This window comes from Pongo abelii, chromosome 5 (genome assembly GCF_028885655.2).
Source record: "Pongo abelii isolate AG06213 chromosome 5, NHGRI_mPonAbe1-v2.0_pri, whole genome shotgun sequence".
In the NCBI taxonomy this organism is placed as follows: Eukaryota; Metazoa; Chordata; class Mammalia; order Primates; family Hominidae; genus Pongo; species Pongo abelii.
Genome location: NC_071990.2, coordinates 32,867,874 through 32,886,529, shown reverse-complemented (window position 1 = coordinate 32,886,529; position 18,656 = coordinate 32,867,874). Strand labels below are relative to the sequence as shown.

The window sequence follows — 18,656 nt, the reverse complement described above, 5'->3', positions numbered from 1 at the left end:
TTGGCCAAGCCTGGGTAACATGTACACCTCTCAAACACACTGTCCTGTGCAGGGGATGCTGACAGCCAGCATTGTGCCCATCTCTGTTATTAGGAAGGAAGACTGGATTTTCCAGATCCTTCTGATGCTGGAAATGACTTCCAGTGTGCCGATGTCTACACCAGCCATGTGGAGCACCTCAGCCTCCAGAGCCCCCTCACAGTGGAGGGGTGTAAGGGGCAGTTTGTTTCTTGTGGAGCCCACAGGACAAATGGCAGTGCTCCCTCTGGTTCTAGGGTCCCTCACTGGGGGTACCTGTTTCACAGTCATTCCACTCCTTGTCTGAGCTCCCTTTGTCATTGATGTCATAACCTGTTGATTCCTGATGACACTCTCTTCCCAGTTATGAGGGAGGTCACTACACACTGTGGCCCCTTTGATGTGGGCCCAGCCCTGAAGCTGGTCTACATCTCAGTCAGTCTCTGAGTTTCATCATGAAGACAGTCAGAGCTTCTGCGAGGTTATGGAAGGCCATGACCCCGAAAGCAGACATCGAATCTTCCTTTCTCCCTCACCCACACACTGGGCCTGAGGAGTCTTTGGCAGGCTCTTCCTTCTTATGGATGAGGTCAGAATGGAGAACTAGGTCTCCTTGGAACCTTCATCTCCTGTACTCCAGGCTGTCATGCAGGTCCTCAGACAGGGACACTGGCGCACAAAGAGGCACCAACACTTGAGATTCTGCTCCCCAGGGTTATGGTCTGAATTTTCCCCAAGCAAAATTCTGAATGGAGTCAAAAGTTTTGTGCCAATTTTGTCCTCTTCTTCAGGGTGGGCATTGTCATTCACCATAGGGATCAAAAGGGAGTAACACTTTTGGGGAAATGGGGAAGGTATGTGCTGGGTTGTCCAGGGTGTCCTCAGTCTCTATGTGTAGCTCCTGGCTTTTGACCCTGCAAAAGGAAGAGGCAGGGCTGGGGATTGAACAAGACTCAAAGTTTAGGGGGACATCGAGATCTGATTTTTCTAGTTGAAGCATAAGCCCTATAATTGGGGTGGGTGATAGATTATATTCTAGGACATTCTTACAGTTCAACATTGTCACACTGAGCACACATGCTGGAAGATTCTTTATTAACGAGAGGGTCAAAATCTTCTTCTCTTTCTTCCATTGACAGTTTCATAGAAATAACTACGTTTTGCACCCAGATTTCATTGGATAGTATAATCTTTAATGGATAATTAATTAAAATAAGTACATCATCTATAAATAAGTTTGCTAACACAAAGAACTGAGTCTTAATCAGCATATAACTTGCAGGAAAGCATGTGGGTGTTCTAGAGGACAACCTACCAGTCTTGAGCATTTGTCCTTACCTTAGATAATAACAGTATATCTTTTGGAGACAGTGGTGCTCGCCAGTATTCCAAAGCTCCCATACATTTCTCAGTCTTTTCTGCTGTTAGGTTGGGGTCATTTGACTAATAGTAGCCAATGGAAATTGCAAGTAGGTGCATGGTGGTGTATGAGGTGCTAGAAACTCCATAACCTGAGTCATTTGAATAACTGGAATTAAGTCTCCTTATTGGGTTAAGCCACTGAGATCTACTTTTTACTGTGGGTTAAGATCTTATTGCAACATAACCTTGCCCTTCCTGATTATCATGAAATGTTTAACTTAAGGAAGAGAGTTTTTAAGTTAATAGGGTGAATCAACTGAGTTAATGGAAGTTAAGAGATGATTTTTTAAAACAAATTAAAAAAATATAAAAACAGAAAACTTCATTTGAACAAGAAAAAGTTAAGGATGTTACATTTCAAAAGAATTTTGAACTCATTAATTATTTTTAATTGATAAATCACTGTGTATTTACAGGGTACTATGTGATTTTTTGATACATGTGATTAAACCAGGCTAATTAACATATCCATCACTTCACTTTTTGGTGGTATGAATATTTAAAATCTCTCTTAGCAATTTTCAAATATACAATACAGTTGTCCCTCAATATCTGTGGGTTTCACATCCTCTGATTCATTCAACTGTGGGTTGAAAATATTTAGAAAAAAATGAAAAATAATATAACAATAAAAATAATTCCAATTCAAAAACAATAAAGCATAACAACTATTTTCATAGCATTTACCTTACATTGGGTATTATAAGTATAATCTAGAGATGATTTAAAGTATATAGGAGGATAGGCTTAGGTTATATGCAAAAACTAAGCCATTTTTAATAAGGGACTTAAGCATTCTCAGATTTTTGGTATACAGAGAGGGTCCTAGAACCAATCCCTCATGGATGCCGAGGGACGACTGTTCATTATTATATTTATTTATTTATTTATTTATTTATTTATTTATTTATTTTTTGAGACGGAGTCTCACTCTGTCCCCCAGGGTGGAGTGCAGTGACTGGGACTACAGGTGCACACTGCCATGCCCAGTTAATTTTTTGTATTTTAGTAGAGACGGGGTTTCACTGTGTTGCCCAGGCTGTTCTCGAACTCCTGAACTCAGGCAATCCACCCGCCTCAGCCTCCCAAAGTGCTAGGATTACAGGCATGAGCCACTGCGCCCAGCTGACTGTACATTATTATTAACTGTAGTCACCATGCTGTACAATCGATCTCCAGTACTTATTCCTCCTGCCTAACTGAAACTTTGTACTTTTTTTCTGAAACGGGGTCTAGCTCTGGCTGGAGTGCAGTGGTACAATCACAGCTCACTGCACCCTTGACTTCCTGGGCTCAATCCATCCTCCCACCTCAGTCTCTGGAGCAGCTGGGACTACTGGCATGTGCCACCATGCCTGGCTAGTTTTTGTATTTTTTGTAAAGATAGGGTTTCACCATGCTGCCCACCTGGTCTTGAACTCCTGTGCTCAACCAATATACCTGCCTCAGCCTCCCAAAGTGGTGGGATTACAGGCATGAGCCACTACACCCTGACCTTCTTTGTACCTTTTGACCAACATCTTCTCATTCCTCCTTGTCCTCCTCCCTGCTACCCCCACTCCCCCACCTGCCGTGATTTTGACTTTTTTAGATTCCACATGTAAGTGAGGTCATGCAGTATTTGTCTTTCTGTGCCTGGCTTATTTCACTTAACATAATGTCCCCCGGGTTCATCCGTGTTGTAAATAATGTAAAAGATTTCCTTCTTTTACAAGGCCGAATAGTATTCCATTGTGTATATAGATCACAGTTTCCTTAACACTCATCTGCTGATGGGACACTTAGGTTGATAACATCTCCTGGCCATTGTGAGTAGTGCTGCGATGAACATGGGAGTACAGATATCTCTTTGATACACTGATTTCATTTTCTTTGCAGATGTACCCAGCAGTGGAATTGCTGGATGATGTGGTAGTTCTACTTTTATTTTTTAAATAGATGATGAATTTAAAAAAAAAAACAAAAACATTTATCTAGGAGGGGCTCGGTGGCTCACGCCTGTAATCCCAGTACTTTGGAAGGCCGAGGTGGGCGGATCACTAGGTCAGGAGTTCAGGACAAACCTGGCCAACATAGTGAAACCCCATCTCTACTAAAAATACAAAAATTAGCTGGGCATGGTGGCACTCTCCTGTAGTCCCAGCTACTTGGGAGGCTGAGGTGGGAGAATTGCTTGAACCTGGGAGGCGGAGGCTGCAGTGAGCCGAGACCACACCATTGCACTCCAGCCTGGGTGACAGAATGAGAATGCATCTCAAAAAATTATATATATATTTTTTGTTTGTTTGTTTTCTTCCACATGAATATATATGTATTCCCAGGAACTAGAACACTGTTTCTGTTGTGGATGCTGTTCTGTTCTACCTAAATTCCTCCCTTTGGGACTGAAGGATTTATTCTCTCATTGGTGGGAATGTTGCTGGCTGACTGCCCTTAGCTGTCAGTCATCCCCCAGAATTGCTTTAGGTGATGAAAGTGGCCTCATCAGATTTTACTCCACTTCCCAGGAAGAACCCACCTATAATGACTGGTCAGTGTTGGGGTATAAATGTCCTAAACCTTTTCCCTAAATTGGGCCAACTCTGAAGGGATCTTACAGCTTCAGAACTCCCTGGGGGTTAGGATGAAGACTTTTTGACTGAATGATAGTCCAATTTCTAAAACCCTGCTTTAATTCATGAGCCATCTTACGTAATTCTTTTGGTTACAAATGTAATTTAAATGTAGTGATTTTTGTGATTTCTTCCTTAACTATGGGCAATGTCTCTTTTCTTAACTCTTTCCTTAACTATGGGCAATGAAGTTATTGGCATTGTTACCCTTCCTTTCCCCTCCCCTTTATGCTTCCACTTGCCAAAATGAGATACACGCACCCTTTTTTCAATATTGTCAAAGCTGACAATTTTGACATTCTGCTGTAACAATAAGCATCCTTGGGCTTTGCTAGTAGCTTAATTATAAAAATTGAAAAAAAAGTTTATCATTTTCTAAATATCACTCATGTATCAGATGTTCTTTGCTTGCCAAGGAACTGCTGTAGTAGGATCCCTTTTCAGTGAGATCCTGGGTTAAATTCAGTTTCCTGGATTCCTTACCTTCCCATTTCCTGATTAACAGTTTCACTTTACTAAGTAATATTCTTAGTCAACTTCTAATAAAACTATGTGTGGTAGGTACAACTTTTGTCTTTTCATATCCAACAGTATTTTTATTTTTTCTCTGTGCCTGATTGTAATTTTGAAAATGTCTACATTTATTAATAAAAAATAATTTTCCATTAGAACTTCAAGGCCTTTCTCATTATCTTAATAATAGAAGCTTCTGGCAGTCTGACTTTTTGTCTGTTGTCAGTTTGTTTCATTTTGGTTTCCCTCACTGGAATATTTTATGATGTTTCTATAACCCTTGAGGTTCTGAAATTTTGAAACTGATTTATTTAGGAATGAGTCTTTATTAGTTTTGGTAAATACCTGACAATATCTTTCTATGTAAAGAATTAGGTCCTTTATATTTGGAAATTTTTGCTTATTATTTGTTTTGATAATTTTCTCCCTTCATCTTCCCTGTTGGTCTCTCTAGCTCTGTCACCTGAGGTTGGACTTCCTTGGTCTATTCTCTGTTTTATCTTTTCTACCATATATTACATTTCTTTGTCCTTTTAAATTTCAGAGAGATTTTCTTGATTTAGTTTTCCAACCTTTCTATTAAATTCTCCAATTGTTCATAGCATTCTATTATTACTTTTACAGATTAACAACTCTAATTAGAAAGACTTTAAACTTGTTTGCTGTTACATGAGCTTTCCATATTAAATCTGTGATAATTTTCATGTTATTTTATTCTCATCTTCTCTTTTGTGTTGTAAGAGTTTCTCAAACATTTGCTCTGACTGCCTCAACCTTGTCCTTTACCTACTATATACCATCTTATTTCATCTCAAGATACATTTCTTCGAGCCAACTCTAATCTCCCCCAAATTATACCTGGTTCCTGTGCAACACTCTCTCACTTTACCTCGTTCTCTTTTCCTTTATAAATTATTCAGAGTTTGTAATTATATATTTGTGGAATTATGTAATATATGTATATTTCTTCCCACTAGAGTGTAAGTTCTATGACGACAATGAATGTATCTCTTTTCACATTATTTTAATGATACCTATAACAAAGTATGGTACTTATTGCTATAATGGTACTCAAAGACCATTTTTGCAGTTCTGATGAATTAATGAATACATAAACAAGTCTGGGGGCTTAGTACAGCCAATAATAAAGGAAAAAGTACTTTGCTTTCCTTTGCTATTATTAGTTCTTGCATACACATTCTTTAGAGTTGCATTTTTGAGAGGTTCCTATAGTCTTAGGAAGGATTTGGATACTCAGGGTTTCCTAACTGTGATAAAAACGAGAAAAGCCTAAAAACTAACATAACTTCAAACAGAATGCTTCTCTGCCTATGTTTATGGGACTTTCCTGGAATGCATTTTTAAAAAACTTTATATTACAGAAAACTTCAACAGTAGTAGAGAGAAGAGTGCCATGTTTTAACAGCCAAGCTTTAACAATGATCAATTCATGGGCAATTTTGTAAACCCACCCAATTAATCATACATGCACACTGGGTTATTCTGAAGATACTTTCAGATATCATACTTCATTCATAATTATTTTATTATGAAAATCTAAAGTATAATGACTTTTTAGAAGCATAACAGCAATGCTATTACCACACTAAAATTAGCTATTTCCTTAATACAGTCGGTGTCAATTTTTCTGATTGCCTCATATCAATTTGGTTCATATATTTCTTCAGCCTTTTAAAAATGTATAGCTTCTCTTCTCTTCTCTTCTCTTCTCTTCTCTTCTCTTCTCTTCTCTCCTCTTCTCTTCTCTTCTCTCCTCTCCTCTCCTCTCCTCTCCTCTCCTCTCCTCTTCTCTCTCTTTCTCTCACTCTCTCTCTCTCTGTGTCTGTCTTTGAATTGTTGCTGAAGAAATGGAGTTATCTAGTGGAAGTTCCCATATTCTGGATCTTGTTGGTTGCATCCCTGTAGTGTCATTCGCTGTGGGATTTGTTAGTTGGACTCCAGAAAATAACAATAACACCAATTGTTAACACCTATTGACTACTTACTGTGTGCCAGTACAGACTGTAAATAAAATGAAATGTTTAATTCTTCAAATCCCTAGTTTGTTTGTGGTAAGTACAAACCTGAAATATTTCATGTGACTTTTAAAATTTTGTAAAATTTATTTATTTATTTATTTTTAGAGGTGGGGTCTTGCTCTGTTGCCTAGGCTGGAGCGAGCGTGGTGGCACAATCCTAGCCCACTGAAGCCCTGAACTCCTGGGCTTGCTCCTCTCGCCTCAGCCTCCAGAGTAGCTGGGATTACAGGCGTGCCACCATGCGCTAATTTATTTTTATGTTGTAGAGATGGGGTCTTGCTTTGTTGCCCAGGCAGCTGTTGAAATCCTGGCTTCAAGCAATCCTCCTCCATTGGCCTCCAAAGTGTTAAGATCACAGGCACGAGCCTCTGTGACCCATTAATTTTGTAAATTTTAAATAGTGTGATATTAAATATTAATGAAGTCACACTTTATGTATACAATCTGAAATAATTCAAATAACTGAAATAATTTTTAAGTATCACATGATTAAAAATCACGCAGGTTGATCTGTAACCCTATGTATAGTAATGTCAATAATGACCCTACTTTTTTAGCTGATAAAAAAATTTACTCTTATTTTTTAGAATTAGTTTTAATTCTGCTATTTTAACATTACATAAATACTTTTTGAATACAACCTTTTAATAAAATGCAATATCATTAAATTTGCTTTCCACAGTACTTCTTGAGGAATGAGTCTGAGTTGGGCAGCATTTGTAGATTTCTGTATGACTCTAGTCATTTTGCCATTCAGTATAACCCGTATATTACACACACACACACACATGCACACAGATGCACACAACTCCGAAATACTGGATTCTTGCCTCATGAATCATTGAAATTTATATGAAATTTATTTGAAATCTTAATCCTAAAAATTTCTTAGCGCATTTGTGCATTTGAATGTGACTTTTTCATACTAAAAGTTTTTTTTATATATTCGGGATCATAATTGGTTACCTTTTCTACTCCTTTTTATTTTTATTTATTTTTATTATTTTATTTTATTATTATTATACTTTAAGTTTTAGGGTACATGTGCACAACGTGCAGGTTTGTTACATATGTATATATGTGCCATGTTGGTGTGCTGCACCCATTAACTCGTCATTTAGCATTAGGTATATCTCCTAATGCTATCCCTCCCCCCTCCCCCCACCCAACAACAGTCCCCGGTGTGTGATGTTCCCCTTCCTGTGTCCATGTGTTCTCATTGTTCAATTCCCACCTATGAGTGAGAACATGCGCTGTTTGGTTTTTTTGTCCTTGCCATAGTTTCCTGGGAATGATGGTTTCCAGCTTCATCCATGTCCCTACAAAGGACATGAACTCATCATTTTTTATGGCTGCATGGTATTCCATGGTGTATATGTGCCACATTTTCTTAATCCAGTCTATCAATAGACTTTATTTTAAAGCAGTTGTTGGTTCACAGAAAAACTGAGCAGAAGGTGCAGAGATATCCCAGAGGACCCCAACCCCCTGGGCCATGGACCAGTACCAGCTGGTGGCCTGTTAGAAATTGGGCCACGCAGTGGGTGAGCAAGCATTACCAACTGAGCCCCGCCTTCCGTCAGATCAGTGGTGGCATTAGATTCCCATAGGAGCGTGAATCCTATTGTTAACTGTGCATGCAAGAAATCTAGGTTGCATGTTCCTTATGAGAACCTAGCTAATGCTTTTTGATCTGAGGTGGAACAGTTTCACAGTTTCATCCCCAAATCATATCCACAATCCCCCCACTATCTGTGGAAAAATTGTCTTCCATAAAACTAGTCCCTGGTGCCAAAAAGGTTGGGCACTGCTGCCAGATACACTCTGCTCCCACACATGCATAGCCTCCCCCATTAGCAACATCTCCTGCCAGAGTGGTACATTTGTTATAATTTATGAACTTACATTGGCACATCATTATCACCCAAAGTCCATAGTTTTCATTAAGTCTCACTCTTGGTGTTGTACATTCTGTGGATTTGGGCAAACGCATAATGACATTTTTCACCATTGTGGTATCAAATGGAATAGTTTCATTGCCCTAAAAATCCTCTGTGCTCTGTGATGGACATTTTCGTGATCACCACTGGTTCAGACTCCCTGTGCTTACTGATTCCTAGTCTGCATTTTAAATTATTTTCTCCTTGAACTTTCTTCACCTCCTCCCCAAAGTAAACATGCATAAACATCTGTTGCATATGAAATACCTTGAATAAACACTTACGGGCCATAAGGAGGGAATATATGCCTTCTTAGAGAGTTGAAAACCAAAGTCAAATATTACAATTTCTCGTCCTAAGAGCTCTCTTAGCAATCGATCTCAGCCTCTCTCATTCTGGAGAAAAAAAATATCCTCCAATGATCATATGAAAAGAAATTCAGCCATAGCTCTACATTTGAATCTCCTAAATCATTAAGGGGCTGAGAAAAACAAAAGTACTTTTCATATAACGTGATCCATTCTTTTAAATAAATTAATTATAAATATAACCACAATGTTTTATTGTGTATTTATATACTGTGCGCAAGGCATTGACTGTATATCAAGATTATTCAAATTCCATCAATAACTCTGCAAGGAAATTATTATTACTCTTACATTGTGAATGAGAAAAATAAGGCCAGAAATGTTAGATACTTAACCCATTTATAAAGTTTAAAATACTAGCTTCAAAGTACTGAGTCCTGGATCTGGATTTAGGGTTCTTTGCACCAAACTATACTGTATCAATTACTGCGTTAATGTTTTGTCTTTTTTCTCCAATTAAAATTTAAACTCACCGATGCAGGTAGCATGGATAGAAATATCCTCAGATTTCATAGCTGTTTAGAGCCATGAGGTCACTGCTGACCCATTTCCTCTGTGAGAGTTTCTGCTAGAAGACAGCGAACCCAGTGGCAGACACAGCACCCACTGCTGCTGCTACATTGTCTCAGCTGTGTTGTTCCTCCTAGGGTTTCTCTCATAAGCTAGTGCTTTCCTTAGCCAGGAGGGTTAGGGGAAAGGGCTGGGGATTTCTGAAGATATTGGTATTGTTTTGTATTGGCATGTTTCCTAGAAACATCCTGCAGCCGTATCCACTATACTGTCTCCTTCGTGCCAGGGTGGCACAGGGAAAGCTACATGGTTATCTAGCAAAGCTTCATTCAGGAGGTGAGGCAGACTGCGCCTCTATTCTAGGGCTCCTAGATATGTCTGCGGCTTCTGCTCCCCATCCCTTTCCCCATTGTCACTAACCCTATGTGAGGAATGAGTACTTGTTCCTTTTCAGACACCCACATTATTGTCTTTTTCTAATGTTTTTCTGACTTCCATTTCTTTTCCTGCCTAAAGAATTTTTATTCCCTCAAGGTGAGGAGGGGAGAGGAAGGCTTCTACTGTCATCATTCTTCACAAATTTAAAGTTTTGAGAATAAATTTTCACTATTGATATTTTTGGGATTCAACGTTCCTTTATCCTAACCTATTTCTCTGTCATATTTTTAAAAGTCATATTGAAATTAGTACAGACTTACTTTTTGATTTTAAAATTTTTGCTGTAATAATTCTGAGCCAAAGGCAGAGGGTATCCATTAACTTCATTGTTGCTTTAATTGAGGGATGGGTGGCAGTGCCAAGGGTGGGAACACAAGGAAGAAAGAAATACTAATATCAGCTAAGAAATCAACATATTATCAGGCTATACTGTACTTGGTTGCTTCTGTGTTACTGGACATGACAAATGATCTGGGAAATGAGGTTAAATTGGCTTGAAACATAAGAGTCTCCCAATTCTTAGCCATAGTTTCAGTCAGTCCTGGATGAAAGATGGAAAAATTTGACATAGATCTCATAAAGGGAATTTGTTGCTTCCATGGAGATTATAGATGGAGGTTACTGATGAATTAGGTAGCTGGGTGGCTTATCCCAGGCATCCCTTAGTAGGTAACTTGAGAAAAGAAAAAAAATCAGGAAGTCAGGGAAAGAATTCAAAGGCATTTGTGAGCTCTGAGCGGATATAGCAATTTAAGTCCCACAGAACAGGTGAGAGGAGAAACACTTGGAGGAGAAAAAGGATATGATAATCGGGCCAGAAAATAATGCTAGGTCATGTAGCAAGTCCACTCTTCCGCTCCTGTAGATGGCGATGCAGCTGCAACAGGACAGATATGAGATCGATGGATCCTAGGCCGCTCCTATGTCATCATCATGCCACTTCCCAATTCCCCTACAACTTTCAACCATTCATGTCCACAACCTCCTCCCACTTTCCTTCCTCTCACACTGCGGCTTTAGCTCTAACAAATATCAATCTTACCTTCCCTTCCAGGATGGGATTCACAAGGGCCCTTGGTGTCTGGAAGCACCAACTGAACGCAGGCCTCGGATGATGAAGACAGTGCCCACCACAATGCCCACGAGGCCTGCAGACAACCCCAGGGCGCAGACCACAGTCTCTGTGAGCTCTGACATAGGGGCTGGAATCTCAGGCTCTGTGGAAGTGAAGTTGTTGAGGTCAGAATGCAGAGTGTGCTCATGTGCAAGAGTGTGGGATGGGATGGGGTGGAGGGTTGGCTCTGCAAAGACTCAAGGTCCCAGGCTTAGGGAGGAGAGTGAAGTCTATCATTAGAAACTCATGAAGTGGCTCTTGAGCTCCTATGCTCAGGCCCGCTCCCACTCTGTGGAGTGTACTTTCATTTTCAATAAATCTCTGCTTTTGTTGCTTTATTCTTTCAAAAAAAAAAAAAGAAATCCATGAAGTGTGGAAAACAAGTTTTGGGATATAGGAGTAAAAAGCAGGAAGTTCTGAACTTGACAGACAAGAAAGCATCAAAAAACGGTGAAACTCATCCTTACCCCAGTGTTTCAGAAGAGGCTGGTCCAGGCCCCAGTGCTCCACCTTGCAGTCATAAATCTCATCAGCAGAAGGGAGGAAGGTGAGGTAACTGATCTTGAAGAAGGAATGATCACTCTTGGAGAGGAAGCTGGTCTCGGAAACACCTTCTGTGACTGAGTGCCCATTGCTCAGCCATGTGATGTTGACCACAGGAGGAAAGATGTTGTCCACAAGACAGATGAGGGTGTTGGGCTGACCCAGCGTCACGGGAGACTTGGAAAACACTGTAACCTCAGGAACCTCTGTGGTGAGGAAACAGCACTGATGTGAAGTGTGAATAGCTCTGCCCTGAGCTTCTGCATTACATCCTGGAAGAGCCCTCCTACCAGCATTTCACCACCTGATAGTCAAAGAGGTCTTATTTACCTTCTGCTTGGGAGCAACGACACATTGCCTCTGCTTTATTCCTGCGCCCTTCTCTCTGTGGGCATGTTTAATAAAGCAGGAGGTTGATGAGACCTCTCCTAGAAGGATTTAATGAATGGATAATGGAAAGACCCTTGTATTACATGGGAATATGTGATTTTAGAGATGGGAGACAATGAAATTTCAGCAATTACTATGAGAAGATCTGGGGATCTCTTGGAAAGAAAATAATGAAACTTGGTATGAAGGGATAGATCAGTAAAGAGGGGCAGAATGGTGGACACATACCATTGGTAGCAGCAGTAGAGTTGGAGCGTTTAATCAGGAAGTTCAAGTTATGTTTTCCCACGGCAATGTTTGTCAGTGCAAATTGCGGGTCAAAACTAAATTGGCTGAGAACAGGCAACCACCAGACAGTCTCCTTCCTCCCCAGGTCCACGTAGAACTGCTCGTCTCCATCAAATTCATGGGTGTACTGGCCAAAGGAACCGTAAGACTGGTACAAGTTTACACCATAAGAGGCGATGTGGTCAGCTGATGAGTGAAGATGACAAGCAGGAAGGTGGAGAACAGGGGAAGAAAGAACCTTAATACACAAAATGATGGAAGAAACTGACTTTCAAATATTACGGGCTTCATCTTTGGCACAGCCTGTGGACATTTCCAGCCCCTGCTTCCTCCGCTCTTAGTGTTGGTAGTTGTCCGGTTAAAATTGCGCTTTCTTTCGCACTATAATGTGCGCTACACAAGGGCAGAATATCACATGTCCAGTTTTTACTATTTCCTGAGTGCCTGGCACATCATGGACTTATGATTAAATACTATAATTGAACAAAAGAAGGAATGAATGAGTTATTGTAGTATTTAGCTTTCCTAGTCAGAGATTAGGTTTACTTCCCTTTGCTTCCTAAGATTTATCTTTCACTTAATTCTTTCATCAGTTAATAACAAATTGATTGTACCTCCTTTCCTCTCAGGACTGGTTCAGAACAGCACACTCTACACAGAGATCTTTCTTTTTTTTAAAAAAGGAAAAGCATGCAGGATCTTATTAATTTAAAATAATGTCTGCTAACAATTGTAGGGTATAAGAAAGAGTATAACAAGAATGGTAATAACATTACAAAATATATAATAAATAAACAATGCCTCCTTCAAGGTCTCTGTTTTGTTAATAGTAATGGTCCTTAGAGCAGAGCAACAGATTTCTTCTGAAATGAAGAGTGGAAGCTCTACTAGTTTTCGGATTTCTGTCATTTATCCCCACCTTTTTTTTCCTCTGAAGGAGGTTACTAAATGTCTACAGTGTTCTGACTCAACACTTATATTCACTTGAGGACTCAGGTAAATTAAACCCTTTTTCCTCTAATGGGCAGTGTGCTTGTCTAAGCATGCCAGAGCAGAATGGCAGCCATGCAAATACAACTCCAGCCAAATGAGCCGAACTGGACATTCTTGTCAAGATGTGTAAGCCTTCTACCATTGTATCTTTCCTTCCTTCCCCACTTTCTGAGCATCCACACGTGTCAGACATAGCAGGGGATGTGTAAAACACCAATCAGGCATGGTCTACCGTTAAGGAACAAACTGAATAGTGGGAGAGTCAGGTAGGTAAGCGAGCAAATACAATGTACTGTAGTAAGTTCTGTGAGGAGGATATCAACAGCCTTACAGTCCAACATCCTTCACAAGTATCTGCCAAGCAAACCAAACTATATTATCCTTTCATGTTGCCTGGTCTTTGCAGTGGTTTGTTGTTTTTCTCCCTGAAATGAAATTATCTTTTAGGATTTTCCGGAGAAATCCTAAAATTCATCCTTGAGGTTTATGCTTAAGTTAACAACTTTGTAGCTAAGTCCTCTCATCAACATGTTTTTGACCACGTTATGACCTCCAGCTCCTCCATCTCAATATCTGTCTGTTTGTCTGTTCCTCTTCCAGCTCACCTTCTTCCTTATCCAGTATGACTGCCCTGGATGGTCTTAACAGGCCACCAACAAAGCCTCCTTATCCTTGCAATAAACCTTGACTCCTTATCAAACACAAAGCAATCCTTTTCATCTGGGACTTGTCTTGGGTGCCGAGTTTTGCTGGAGGATGTCACCCTGCTGGCCCAGCTGGAACCAAGTCGTTTGTATAGTTTCAGCCTCTGCTGAGTCCACTGCCCTGCTCAGCAATGGCTTTCTGCTTTCCTGCATCCCATACTGTTTCCATCACTAGTCTGAGCACCCACTGCAGGGAAGACAGCATGACTTTTCATCTTTGAATCCTTAAAACTTAGCTTACTGTGTGCTCAAATGTGTTTTGAATTACAGTTGCTATACTTGAGGACCACACAGATTTTGGGGAAGACGGACAGGCACACTAGCAGAACCATACGAAGGCCAGGATCAGCCATGACCAGGGCTGCGTTCTGACATGTGAGCCCTGAGCACTCTTGCTGTTGTGGGCCCCTTCCTCCATAAAAATATGGAAAATTGTATTTTATGACTGAATTGGTTTAAAGACAATACAATCTAGGCTGAATTAAAACATTTTCTTAGGCTCTGAAATTTCATTTTTTTCTAATCTTAAAAGGAGTTAAAACATTCTCATGTGGCTTTACAGTATGGAGGGTTCTCTGCTTTGCCCACGTTGTGCCTAATGGATGAGCCGAGCCTGACCAGGGCACTCTGGTGTGAGGTTGAAGAAAGGAAATTTGGAACAAAGAAGCCAAGTGCTCTGGAGAAGCAGATGAAACTTCCACTGCCGAACAAAATCAGAACGGGAGCAGCCATGGTTAATAAGGTTGGGGAAGTTTAGACCTTCCAGTTCACTTCACCTTTTAACTATCTGATTTTTGTAAAACTTTGTAAAACAAAAGTTTGTAAAACTTTTGTTTTACAAACCCACTGTCCATATAAAGGAGCAGGGAGTCAGAGATGGATCCTGAAAGGGAAGAGGGAGAAAGGAATGCATGAAGAGAGGTGGGAAGAGATGGATGACAAAGACAGAGGAGACTAAGAGACCAAATAATTAATAATTAATCTGTGCTTCCTTCCTTCCTTTTTCTTTCTTTCCTTCCTTTTCTTTCTTTCTTTCTTCTTTCTTTTTCTTTTTTCCTTCCTTCTTTCCTCCCTTCCCTTTGCTTTCCTTCCTTCCCTTCCCTTCCCTTTGCTTTCCTTCCTTCCCTTCCCTTCCCTTCCCCTTCTCCCTTCCTTCCTTCTTTCCTTCCTTCCTTCCTTCTTTCCTTCCTTTCTCTCTTTCTTTCCTCTTTTTTTTTGAGACAGGGTCTGTCTCTATTGCCTTGGCTGGAGTGTAGTGGTGCCATCATGGCTCACTGCAGCTTCCGCTCCTGGACTCAAGTGGTCCTCCCACTGTAGCCTTCTGAGTAGCTGGCACCACAGGCATGCACCACCACACCTGGCTAATTTTTATTTTTATTTTTTGTAGAGATGAGGTCTTGCTATGTTGCCCAGGGTGTCTCAAACTCCTGGGCTCAAAGGATCCTCCTGCCTCAGCCTCCCAAAGTGCTGGGATTACAGGCATGAGCCACCATGTCTGGCCCACTTTTCTTTTTATTATAGGACTTCATTAGATGAGGTGAAGAACGGGTGATTTCGGTTGATAATTGGAGAACAAAATGATTTAATTTACCAAGTTTTTCTACTATAAATTCTCAATTTTAAAATAAAAGGATTCCTTATTTTGCTAAAGAAATGTGAAGCTATACCTATAAGAGAAATATGTAAAAATAAAACTGACATTCATGTTTTCACTATTTACAAAGCTTAACTACATGCCCATTTTATTTGATTATTTGTGAGGTGACACATATGAGGCAGCTGAGAGTAAGTGAGGGCCATGTGGTGAAATGATTGCTGAAGGCATTCAGCCTGCTGGACTCCTTTACCCACTCCCCACCTGTGCCAGTTCCCACGTGGAAATGTGAGTAAGTCTGAGAGAAAGAAAAGGGCATCTTTCTTAATATCTATAGAGTATATAATTGATGGAATCATTTACCCCAAGGTCTACTACAGGAGACATTCAAAAAGCTTCAAAAGTTGTTCAGGGAAATTTGAGACTGATACTTCACAAATTTTTAATAATAAAAAATTATCAACTGATGGAAACCTCACCAATTTTTGAGGCAATCATGATGGAATGACATAGAGATCTCCAGGCTGTAGTCACTGAATACAATATAAACAGAATAGCATCCTTAGTGAACGCCAACAGCATAGATAATAAAAAGAGTAGGTTGGGACTCTGGTTTCCTGAAGGAGGAACAGCCATAATTTTTAAATCTCTTAATACTGAAGGGGCCCTTAGGAAATCTCTACAATGTCTCTGCAAATCGCTTTCTCTCTTTTGCTTCAATTTCCTCTCTTCCAGCTCCAGAGAACATCTCTCACTCATGCACTCACCCACAATGTCTTCACCTCCACAGGGGCTCATCACGGTGGTCAGGGCGAGGGCCCCCAGCATCAGAGCTTTGTTTAGGATCATCCTCTTCCCAAGGCAGCCTTAGCAGTTGCTGCTCTGAGTTGTAGAGCATTTGTGAGGACCTCGAGACAAGGAAATCTGAAGACACCCAAATCAAACCCTGCCAGGTCAGGTTTTGGCTAATTAGAAAAATCCCCTATGATGACACCTCAGTTACTAGTTGAAGAGTTTGTATTAAGAGCCCTGGAAGGAGACAGGGAAATCCCCTGGTTGTGATGCAGCCTCCACTCAGAGTGGACTTGAGTAAATGTTCTATGAATAGAGGGAGGACACGAAATCGGAATCTTCTCTGGTGTGTGCATGTCTGACAGTGGCAAGAGGGGTGGGCATTTCTTTTCTTTTTTTTCCTTTTTTTTTTTTTTTTTTGAGATGTAGTCTCACTCTGTCACCCAGGCTGAGGTACAATGGCGTGGTCTCAGCTCACTGCAACCTCTGCCTCCCAGGTTCAAGCGATTCTCCTGCATCACCCTACCAAGTAGCTGGGATTACAGGCGCCTGCCACCACACCTGGCTAATTTTTGTATTTTTAGTAGAGATGGAGTTTCACTATGTTGGCCAGACGGTCTCGAACTCCTGAATTTGTGATCTGCCCGTCTCGGCCTCCCAAAGTGCTCGGATTACAGGCATGAGCCACCGCACCTGGCCAGGGGTGGGCATTTCTGAGCAGCCTCGTTGATAGATGAGGTCATCAATTATATGGCATCCTTCAGGATTTTCTGTGTTACAACCTCCAGGAATTTTTCCCTGAGTCAATTTCCCTCCCTGGCAGTCCCCATCCCCTCCCCTTTCTCTGGCTTCTGCAGTGGGTTAGCTGCTTTATCTTTTTGCTTCCATAGTGCATATGGAATTCTCCAAATGTTAAGTTGACCCCACCTACCTAGGGATCTCTGCTGGTGGTAACTGAGCAATACCTCTGCCTTTTCTGTTTGTATAAATCCAGTTTGGTAAGTTATCCTCAAGCTCTCAAAAGATCCAGGTGGTTTTGGCCAGGGCAATAAAAAGAGGTTATAATGTCAGATGGTGCTGTCTACAGTAACTGTGTGAGATTTTATACAGTTTTTCTTTGCTTTGAGTCATCTTTATGTTCTGTGCTTTGGTGCTTCTTGAATATGTTTAAAGGAAATTTAGGGACATTGATTACATTTAAAATTTGGCTGGCTTAATTACTCTAAGAATTATTTTAAAAAATTAAGAATGTCAAGTCAAAAGTTGAGGGTAGAATAAGAATTGCACTGACTTAGAAAAATGGTTTTCTTTTCTTAAACTACCTGATCTTTTAAAATTTGTTATCCTACCACATTAAAATTCCAAATATTTGCAAGGGACTAGAGATTGAGCTAAAGCGAGTCATTAGAACGAAACTTATTATTTTTTTTCAGATACATCTATTTTCTGTATGTGATAGAAACCATAAGTTAATGGAGGTTCTATTTAGAATCACTCTGTCCTTGATAAATGGCCTTCTGAGATTCTCAGCACTATGTTTTACCTCCCACTGGCAGAGACTGTAAAAAAAAAAGTGAAACAACAAAAAAATGTCCTGACACCTGAGAGCTGCCTGGATGCAATTAACAAAGTTGGGGTTGCTAGGAGCTAGCCTGGCACTCCCAGGTGGTTTTGGTTCTCCTATTGAAGATAAAGGATTTCACATAACATCAGAATCAGACACGTACTCTCTGAGCACAGTGGATTGAGACAGAGTACCAGAATGCTCAGTCATCATGTCTGAACCCAGAAAAAACATGAATATTGTCCAAACCACAAAAATAACCAGGCACATCTCTCTCTTGGGAGTGATTACTGCTTCTTTACCAACCACATCTGTAGCCTCAGGATAGTCTTCTGTCCCTCTAGGTAGGATTTATGAGGCTACCCAATCATAACATTGTCACCCCAACTCTCCACTTTCTGTCAGAATCCAATTAAAAGCAAAATCCCTCTTTCTTAAATCCTCCCCAAAATCACCTAAAACAAGCACAAACCTTACAATTGATTAAAGGTCAATTTTATGTGTCAGCTAGACTGTGATCCCCAGTTATCAAATCAAACACTGATAATCTAGATGTTGATGTGAAGATATTTTGTAGATGTCATTGAAATTCATAATCAGTTGACTTTAAGAATTTATCCTAGAAAAACTGGGTGAGCTTAATCTAAACTGTTGAAAAGCCTTAAGAGCAGAGTTGAAGTTTCTCTGAGGAAACAGAAATTCCACTCTGGACAGTGTGTCAGCCTGTGCTGAGAGTTCCAGCCTGCCCTTCCTGACAACTACCAGTGGATCTCTGACTTGCCTAGCCCACCCCTACAGATGCAAAAATTAATTC

The 18,656-nt window shown here is 40.4% G+C and overlaps 1 protein-coding gene across 1 annotated transcript; it reads right to left on the bottom strand.

The window, feature by feature from the left end:
• Positions 1-9,468: 9,468 nt before the first annotated feature.
• Positions 9,469-16,388, bottom strand: LOC100443317 (HLA class II histocompatibility antigen, DQ alpha 1 chain). The gene is made up of 5 exons (XM_002809118.6): positions 16,254-16,388; positions 12,136-12,381; positions 11,442-11,723; positions 10,903-11,077; positions 9,469-10,737 (listed from the first exon to the last, which is right to left on the bottom strand). The coding sequence occupies exons 1-4, from the start codon at positions 16,333-16,335 to the stop codon at positions 10,923-10,925; spliced, it is 765 nt and encodes a 254-aa protein (XP_002809164.4). The 5' UTR covers positions 16,336-16,388; the 3' UTR covers positions 9,469-10,737; positions 10,903-10,922.
• Between the last annotated feature and the right edge of the window lie 2,268 nt (positions 16,389-18,656).

Excerpts from the sequence above, each read along its gene's own strand:
- LOC100443317 (XM_002809118.6), bottom strand. The coding sequence starts at position 16,335 with ATGATCCTAAACAAAGCTCTGATGCTGGGGGCCCTCGCCCTGACCACC. Across the intron at positions 11,724-12,135 it reads CTCTACTGCTGCTACCAATG|AGGTTCCTGAGGTTACAGTG; the intron begins GTATGTGTCCAC and ends TCCTCACCACAG. Across the intron at positions 11,078-11,441 it reads GCCTCTTCTGAAACACTGGG|AGCCTGAGATTCCAGCCCCT; the intron begins GTAAGGATGAGT and ends TCACTTCCACAG.